At 33.1% G+C, this 10000-nt stretch overlaps 2 protein-coding genes across 2 annotated transcripts in view; both read right to left on the reverse strand.

Annotated features, from left to right (window-relative positions):
* The window catches only part of LOC137629711 (zinc finger CCHC-type and RNA-binding motif-containing protein 1-like), a 543938-nt gene that overhangs the window by 341056 nt on the left and 192882 nt on the right, over positions 1–10000 (reverse strand). The window lies entirely within an intron of this gene.
* LOC137629123 (neurotrophin 1-like) overlaps positions 8736–10000 on the reverse strand; it is a 1579-nt gene continuing 314 nt past the window's right edge. The window contains exon 2 of the mRNA XM_068360397.1: positions 8736–9798. Coding sequence (XP_068216498.1) covers positions 9148–9798 — 651 coding nt within the window. The 3' untranslated portion in view covers positions 8736–9147. The remainder of the gene's footprint in view (positions 9799–10000) is intronic.

Below are 10000 nucleotides of genomic sequence, written 5' to 3' on the forward strand. Positions count from 1 at the left end.
AGAATTATTCTATTCTGAATAATAATAACCCGTGGTTTCCTGTGCAAAAAAAAAAAAAAAAGAAAATCTAAGCAATCACTTTCACTGGTTCCATCTGTTGTTGGAGGATATTAATTGCAGGCCGTGATTTATCTCTACCGTGACAAATGTCGAGTCCTTTAGTGGAAGTATGACAAAACCATTGCTGAAATTTTTTAATGGAAAATATTTTGACAATATAATTTTGGAACTGTCTGTGCTATACTTATTAGTTTGATATATTTTGTTAATTATAAAATTTAAGTTATTCAATTCTAGTAGGTAATGTAAAACTATAGAGTAATTTATAAGAAAATTTATGCGTTCCTATCTAAAAGGATTTCAACCCTTTAAAGGAATAGCACAAGAAGACCAAAGTGACATCCTGGTATACTGTACAAAGCCTTGTATACCAGGATAACTAAATGGTTCGTCTATCATGACTCTTCAGTTCTTATCTCCAAGATAACACAACACGAACTTTGACCCCAAAGATAATTTGCTGTAACTAGAACTTAAATTATAAACCATGAGGCTAATCCTGGGTTCCTCTCCCTTAGAAGTCCTTTACATGAAAGAAAATAATTACCCTGTTACCTCTACTCATCCCTTTTACGGGACTCCTATCACACCTGAGGCTCCAATCTGACAAACAGCCCCTTTCCTGTTTACTGTAGGCTCCAGGGTCTTTAAATATGCGGCCCCGAGACTATATAATAAGCTCCCACGAGACATCCGAATGATTGAGGACATTAAGGTTTTCAATGAGAAACTGAAGACTTTCTTATTCCATGAGTCGTATAACAGTGACGATTTAACAGTAAATGAGCAATGCGTGATATGAAACGTTGAATACTCCGAACGAACAAGATATAACGACAGTGGAGCCGTCAAAGTAAAGTAAAGTAAAGTAAGTACCTGTCTGGAAAGCTCTTACCATCATCCAAAAACCCTTCTGCCCTCTAAAGGTTTAAAGGCCACTTATGAATGGCAGAGGCAAGGGACAGTGACATTGCCCTATCAAGCAGGACTAAACCCTAGTGACTGACCCTATTACATATGATCAGCGCCCAAGCCTGCTCTCCACTCAAGCTAGGACCAAGAAGGGCAAGGCAATGGCTGCTGATGACTCATAAGATACACCTATAGGCTCCCCCAACCAACCCCATCCTTATCTCACAAGGATGGTAAGGTTGCAGCGATCAAAGAAACAAGCGAGTTTAAGCGGGGACTCGAAGCCCAGTCTTGCGTTCACCAGTCAGGGACGTTACCGCATCGGCCACCATAACCCTGAACTGAATCAATCCTAAACCAACTGATAATGGCATATTGGTCTCAAACCCCTTTCTGAATATCGCCATTTTATGCTCAGAATTATATGAAGATAGAGTTATTCGTAAGTAATAATTCTAAATTTGTTAAAAGTACAGGTGAGACATCGTTATGGTATTGAGAGGACGAAAATCTAACCTTCAGAATAAGTGAAAATATCTATTTTCAAATATCATTAGGCCATTCGGAATAAGTAGGATAAACAACATAGGTGACAACACATTCCCCCAGAGTACTCAACTGTTCACGGGAAATTCATTTGTTATTTTTATGCGTCCCTTTCCTAACTGGAATTACGCACAAAAATGTGGACATCATCTTACAAGAAAGATCCAATTCCATATTCATCTCAAGACCTTTTATCTAATTTGAACGATGAAACAGATGTTTCTTAAAGGCTTAAGAATGCCACCAAGTTAAATACTGTTACGAGAATTATGCATTGCAAAAGGGAACAGTTTTCACAAGATTATCATTTGCTGGATTCTCTCAGTTAAAAATACTTAAAGGATGATTTATGTCAGAAGGTCATACTTACTTGTGTATCTAACCATTACATTATTATTATTATTATTATTATTATTATTATTATTATTATTATCATTATTACTTGCTAAGCTACAACCATAGTTGAAAAATCAGGATGCTACAAGCCCAGGGGCTCTAACAGGGAAAATAGCCCAGTGAAGAAAGGAAACAAGGAAAGATAAAATATCTAAGAGCAATATCAACATTGAAATAAATAAGCTGAGTTTATCGTAATCATCCTGATTTTGATATACAATAAGTCACGCTTAATAGACTGGTTTAATTATGAATGAAAATACAGAATATGTGATCACTTTAACAAAATAACGGACAGGTAGATTATACAGAAAAATCTGTAAGAAATATATTACAATTCAGAATCATCCTGTAAGTTATCCATTCAAGATTTCTACAAAGAATTACTTTCTATCTTGGTTATATTTGTTTACATATATAAACAACTTATGTAATTGACTATATGAATGTATAATAAATTATCTAAAGAACGAAATTTGGTCGGTAAAATCTTCCATAAAACAGATTTCTGATATTTCATATAAAAATTAAAATGATAAATATAAATAATTGAATGGAATGGTAAAACATATAAAAAAATATCAAATATAACTACGTATACACTCCATGAAACACTTGCCCCTTCTTACGGGCTTTGACAAAATACGCATTTCCACGTTCCCTGTAACTAGTCTTTCCATGGTGCTTGGGTAATAACATAAACTAAACCACACTTCCGAAGGTCCATTTATCTTGCGGTGGTGGCTAGAGAGAGAGAGAGAGAGAGAGAGAGAGAGAGAGAGAGAGAGAGAGAGAGAGAGAGAGAGAGAGCAACTTTATTTCACAAGGACCAAACTATGGAAGACAAATCATATCTGCTTGTTTGAATAATTCAAGTCTCTTTGTATATCATTAGTCATTCTTTGTCTTCTCATTTACTCTGTTTAGTACCACGTTTAGTCGTTTAGCCGATAATATAATGAGATTCCTGTAAGGATGATTTGCTATGATTTTTTATTTTTTGTTTTCACAAATGGTATGATTTTTTTTTTTTTTTTTTTTTTTTTTTTTTTTTTTTTTTTTTTTTTACTCTGTTTTGCTACATGTATAGTTATTTACCAAAAGAATGATGTCCTGGAAATTTTGTTAGGTTGATTTGCTATGATTATTTATTTTCCCTTCTCATAAATGGCATGAAGTCCTTTGTTTTTTGTTTTTTATTTACTTTGTTTTGTATTACGTTTAGTCGTTTACTCAAAAATGTCCTTGACATTTTGCTAAGATGATTTGCTATAATTCTTTATTTTCTATTTTCACAAACGGTTTACTTGAATGAAATAATCTCATTCATTAGAAAAATTGGCAATATATGTGTAGAAATTAATATCAGATGATTATTTTATCCCTGGTTATTGTAAAATTATCAAAATTCCGCCATTATCGTTTTTATGTTTTTTTCTTATTCTATTATCGTTTTTCTTTCTGCTCGTTCTACGTTGAATCTTTATTGTCTACTTTCAATACCCTTCCATTTTAGATATTAATAAGTTTCTTTTATGTCCTTTGGGAACCATTTTAAGAAATCCCCACTAGTTTTTTACTAAATCTTTTTATATAAACCAGATTCAGGAAACAAAATACCTGATATTTTCTTTAATATTTTCTTTGCTTTCATTCCATCTCCCCAGCAATTTAGATCATAGTCTTTTCTTCATCTCCAAGTTCATCTTTTAATCATTTCATCTTCTTTAACCCAATGCTTTTTAGGAAATCTATTACTGACAATATATATATATATATATATATATATATATATATATATATATATATGTATATATAAATTTATATATATAAATATGTATATATATGTGTATGTATATATATATATATATATATATATATATATATATATAAATGAGAGAGAGAGAGAGAGAGAGAGAGAGAGAGAGAGAGAGAGAGAGAGAGAGAGAGAGAGAGAGAGAGAGAGAGAGAGAGAGAGTGTGTGTGTGTGTGTGTGTGTTCTTCAGGACTACTAAACATTCTTTATTTAAATCACAGTTTTTAATTATAAGCTCAATTTTATGTAAATTCCTCTTGCCCTATTTTTTACAGCCTTTTATTGATTGATATACAAAATGTTATATGTTGTTTATTTGTGAATGCATATACGCGTTAATACTTAAATCTGAATGTTTTTGCCTAGAAAAAAATATTCTTAGCTTATTATATTAGAAAAATAAATTTCATTAGCTTATTCTATTAGAAAAACTGAAGTTTTGTTAACTTATTGTTTGAGAAAAACCTATTTTTCTTAACTTATCATTTGAGACAAACTTCAAATTTTCTTAATCTATTGAATGAAAAAAATTTATTTTATTAAAAAACTCTATAATTGTTGATTTATTATGTTCAGACGAAAATCCTTCTAATAGTCCTCATTTCATTTTAATGATTCTTGAAAACAGAGGAGAAAACAAAGAAATTTTTGCCAGGACCTCAAAGAAGGAAAGTTCTCTTGACTATACTATTGAAATATCTAACTTGCTCCTTTTCGCTACCATCTTGGTTACTGCTCTCTCTCTCTCTCTCTCTCTCTCTCTCTCTCTCTCTCTCTCTCTCTCATCTTGAGATAGTAAAGCACCTATATTGGTTTTTCATTATAAACAACCATTTTAACAGTAATATTCATGAACAGCTGAGTCTCTCTCTCTCTCTCTCTCTCTCTCTCTCTCTCTCTCTCTCTCTCTCTCTCTCTCTCTCTCTCTCTCTCTCTCTCTCTTTTACAGGTAACTACCGCAGGACTCTTATAACCATCATAAACTTGAACTTAGTGTGTGATTATATGAAAGTGATACCCTAGAAATCATTTAACTCACATGAATAGAAAACAATAAAAAAGATTGGGAAATTTAACTGAGTTTAATCGTGAGCAAATAGGCCTTTATAGGAAAGCCTATACATCTGAAAGTCTTTAAAAAATTCTAAAATGTAATAATTTTACCGTGAAACCTAGTTCCATCTGACATGTAAACATAATTATTATCCTTGGAAATAAAATACTTCACTACGGCCAATCGTGACTGAAGACTTATATTATCTCTACTCGATTATGGCTGCTCTCGTAAAATATGATTTATTACACGAATTATAGTAATTTAGTTACTATTTGCCTTTAAGAGGAGGCAATAACTAGTTGTTAGTGCTGTTTTATTACAGAGAAATTGTATAGGAATCGACAGTGATTTTACATCTCTCTTTCCACAATTACTGTAGTAAATGTAACTTCATGGGTAAGGATGTTTTATGTATTAGATTGATTTCATATTTCGAAATCAATAAGATTGAAGAAAATAATATCGGACATAAGAGGTAAAACGCTGTTACTTTTTTTTGTAATTATGTTAATATATTTAAATTAAAGATAGAAACATTCGGACACAAGATTTAAAGCGCAGTTACCTTTGTTTTTTAATTATGTCAGTATATTGAAATTGAAACTAGAAACATTCGGACACAAAAGTTAAAGCGCAGTTACCTTTGATTTTTAATTATGTCAATATACTGAAATTAAAGATAGAAACATTCGGACGCAAGAGTTAAAGCGCAGTTACCTTTGTTTTTTAATCATGTCAATATATTGAAATTAAAGATAGAAACAATCGGACACAAGAGTTAAAGCGCAGTTACGTTTGTTTTCCAATTATATTATTATATTGAAATTAAAGATAGAAACGTTCGGACACAAGAGTTAAAGCGCAGTTACCTTTGTTTTTCAATTAAGTCAATATATTGAAATAAAAGATAGAAAAATTCCGACACAAGAGTTAAAGCGCAGTTATATTTGTTTTTTAATTGCGTCAATATATTAGGATTAAAGATATACTTATTACCTTTAACTACTTTAACTAACAACTGGAAATATTGCGACGATGAAGGAGAACACAGCTGAAATCCTAAAGGTTTTCCTAAAAAAAAAATACTTGAATATCAATAGAAAAAAAAATTCTAATAAATAGGAACTAAATACAGAATATGAATTGCCATGTTTAGTTGAACAATAAATAAATTAATGAAAATACCAATTATATCATATAATAAAGTAATTCTTCACACAAGGAATTAACTGCTGCAATGAAATTGTTCAGTGGCCACTTTCCTTGGTAAGGGTAGAAGGGACTCCTTAGCTATGGTAAGCAGCTCTTCTAGGAGAAGGGCACTCCAAAATCAAACCATCGTTCTTTAGTCTTGGGTAGTGCCATAGCCTCTGTACCATGGTCATCCACTGTCTTGGGTTAGAGTTCTCTTGCTTGAGGGTACAGGCGTCTACGACCTTAGATGTCAGGATGCCAGATAACCTCAAATCAACCAATTGAGGGTACACTCGGGCACATTGTTCTATATTATTTCTCTTATTCATGTTTTGTTAAAGTTTTTATAGTTTATATAGGAAATATTTATTTTAATGTTGTTACTCTTCTTATTTTTTTGTATTTATTTCCTTATTTCCTTTCCTTACAGGATTATTTTCCCTGTTGAAGCCCTTGGGCTTATAGTATCCTGCTTTTCCAACACACACACACTCATATATATATATATATATATATATATATATATATATATAACTTGTATATATAAATATATATATATATATACATATATATATATATAATTTGTATATATAAATACATATATGTATATATATATATATATATATATATATATATATATATAATTTATATATATATACATATATATACATATATATATATATATATATATATATATATATATATATAATTTGTATATATAAATATATATATATATAATTTATATATATATATATAAATATATATATATATATATATATATATATATATATATATATATATATGTGTGTGTGTGTGTGTGTGTGTGTGTGTCTGCATAGTGCATTTTTTCTGTTATCATAACATCCATTTGAATATTTCTATTGACATACGTAACATGAAAGTTCAGATAGAAACAAGACACTAAACTATGGAGCCAACAAAGAATAAAGGAAGATCTAAATCATATATATTAAAATAAAAAAAAAGTAACCATTTCAAAAATTATGTAAACACGTAAATGCTTTTAAGCTGAACGTGACTGATTTTCCATCAGAGGAAAGGTCACGGATATTGTAAACCACAAATACTCTGGTGACGGTTATTTGAGACACTTTAGGAGTCGTTTTTCTCTATTACGTCTTTGTAAAATCATGTTTGACATCTGTTGCAACTTGAATGGGAAAATGGAAGAATAGTTTAATGGCTTGAATATGTCTTTTCACATTATCATGTGATTATTTCAAAGACGATTAAAAATTTTGTTCTGATAACCAAAGCGTTTTCGACTCAATTTTTTGTATCTATACTGTACAAGCACTAATCAAAGCCCCATTATGGTTATCAAAAAAATTAATTAACGTTCTGTATCATTTAAGAGATTTTAAACAATGATGACAGGCAGCGTAGAAAAAAAATATTCTAGATAAATAATGTTAAGATTAGTATTGAGAATAATAGACAAAGCGGCCTACTGTACTAGAGGAAACCTATTAATTTTTACCATGAAAGAAATTTGACTTATGGTAGTTTTTTTTTCGAATAACTTTATTAAACACTAAATTTAACTTTTCCAATTTTTCTTCTACGCTCTACCCAAAGCAAATTCCTGCAGAAGAAAGGCAAAAATAACCTGGTCAGTTTAAAAAAAAAACTAATCCATTTATAAGTGTGATGACTAATATAAATAAATTTACATCCAAGAACACAAATGTTAACTAATGCTACATCTGTAAATCCGAATTACTTTAAATCTCTATGAATAACATTATATTGTAAGTCTTCTTGAAGAGAACCTGGGTTGATTCACACTATCGGTCCGGTCACGCTCCAGTCTCGGTTTGCTCTCGGTTCGGTCTAGGACCTAGACTTTAGGTACTTGGGTGTTCACACTCTCGGTCTGATGTGTGTCTTGGGAAAATTATAAATATAAAAAGAAAGCATAATTGCATAGGAATATTGTTCAGTGATACTAGGAAATGTATTTACGCAGTGAACATAAGCCTATTATTGTACATATTGATTTTTTTCTATCATGACCGGAGCGAGACTGGAGCGAGAGCGGACCGGAGCGCCAGTGTAAAGGGTTCCATTTAAAATCATGTAACAATATTCGACCGGACCGTGACTGGAGCGAGAGCGGACCGGAGCGCCAGTGTGAATGCTTCCATTTAAAATCATGTAACAATATTCGACCGGACCGTGACTGGAGCGAGAGCGGACCGGAGCGCCAGTGTGATTGCTTCCATTTAAAATCATGTAACAATATTCGACCGGACCGTGACTGGAGTGAGAGCGGAGCGCGACCGGACCGTGACCGGAGTGAGAGCGGAGAGTGACCGAACCGTGACCGGAGCGAGAGCAGAGCACGACCGGACAGTTAGTGTGAATCAACCCTAATGAAGAAAACAAAGAAACGTCATATTACATCAGTAGAATCAGGTCAGTGGTGCAAACGTTGGTTGGTTTGTGGTGGATTTATATTCTAATTAACTGTCGACACAACTGTGAACCTGTTAGAAGGTATAACTAATTGCGAAACAATAGAGTGTATGTTTGTTGCAAAATAACTTCTGTTGCTTCTATAATATATAAAATTTATTTAAGAAATATCCCGCAAAACCTTGGGAAACATATGTATACAATATTTCCCAAGAAATATTCAAGGATTGTAAAGGATGGAGATATAAAAAAAAAAAATAATAAATAAGGGAATAACAAAGAAAATACATCAAATCGATTTGCTTTTTTATTAGTTCCACGTGAGTTGTGAATTCTGAAGTTACACAAAATAAATACAACTTTCGATTCTTAAATAATGCACTGAAGTTATTAAGACTATCACAGCGAGATGACTAGAGAACTGCTTTCTTTCACGTTTTGTACGAGTTCTTGTCGACTGAATTATTGAAAAAACATGGCACTGAAACCCTTTTGGTTAATCAGTGCCTCTATGTTCTTCGTGGTGTCATGCCAGTGGACCCCTGGGATTTACAAAATTACAGAGGATATTGAGAAGTTACTGTAGAGTTTGTATAAACCGCTTGTGCTCTCAGGTCTAAGAGATGGCAAGAGAAGACATAAGATTCACAAAAAAGAGTAGGCAAGGTCCTTAACTCGCTTTTTGGTCAGTCATTCCAGGCAAGAGATTCATGATGCGATGGCTTTCTTAGTGGTCGATGGTGAAGGCGCCCAAGAGACAGGCACAGCTTGCGGGCAGCTTGAAGGTCTCAATAGCGAAGGGGAAGTACTGATCATAGGGATCGTAGACGAGGAAACGGTGGTAGATGGACTTCTGCAGACACTTGGAGTCGTAGCAGTCAGGCACGAGAGGACAGGCATCGCCGGAGGTCAAGCATTCTTCAACTCTTGTGGTCTGGGTGAGAGTTTCGTAATGGACATCGACGTTGTTTACAATGACTCTCCATTTGCCGTCGGTGTTCACGGCGCGAAGTGGTCTGACGTAGGCGGTCTCAGAGGGGCAGAGGTAGGTCTCTTCCTCCAGGGTCTTGGGTCTGTTCACAGACAGAGCTGTGTTCAGATCAGCTACGTCAGCGTACACAGACAGGACCTTCTCGTAGTGGTATTCGGCGGCATGCTTGATCTCGTAGGTTGGGTATTCGGAATCCTCGAGGCACCAGGGCTTCGTGGTGTTGGCAGCGCAGGCTGGCACTGCAGGCTCAGGGTGCTTGTAGGATGGTTGAGGATGGTAGGAAGGTTGGTGGTAGGCTGGTTGATGGTAGGAAGGTTGTGGGTGATAGGATGGTCTTGGGTGGGGGCGTTTGTCAGCAAAAGCAATGGCTGCTATAGCCAAAGACACCTGTTTAGGAAACAATAGAAAGATGAGATTCATAACACAACGAATGGTAGAATACTAAGTGTGTATATATATATATATATATATATATATATATATATATATATATATATATATATATATATATATATTTATTTATTTATTTATTTATTTATACATATGTATATATATATACATATAAATACATACATGTATTTATATATAT

The sequence above is a fragment of the Palaemon carinicauda genome, chromosome 37 (assembly GCF_036898095.1).
Source record: "Palaemon carinicauda isolate YSFRI2023 chromosome 37, ASM3689809v2, whole genome shotgun sequence".
Lineage (NCBI taxonomy): Eukaryota > Metazoa > Arthropoda > Malacostraca > Decapoda > Palaemonidae > Palaemon > Palaemon carinicauda.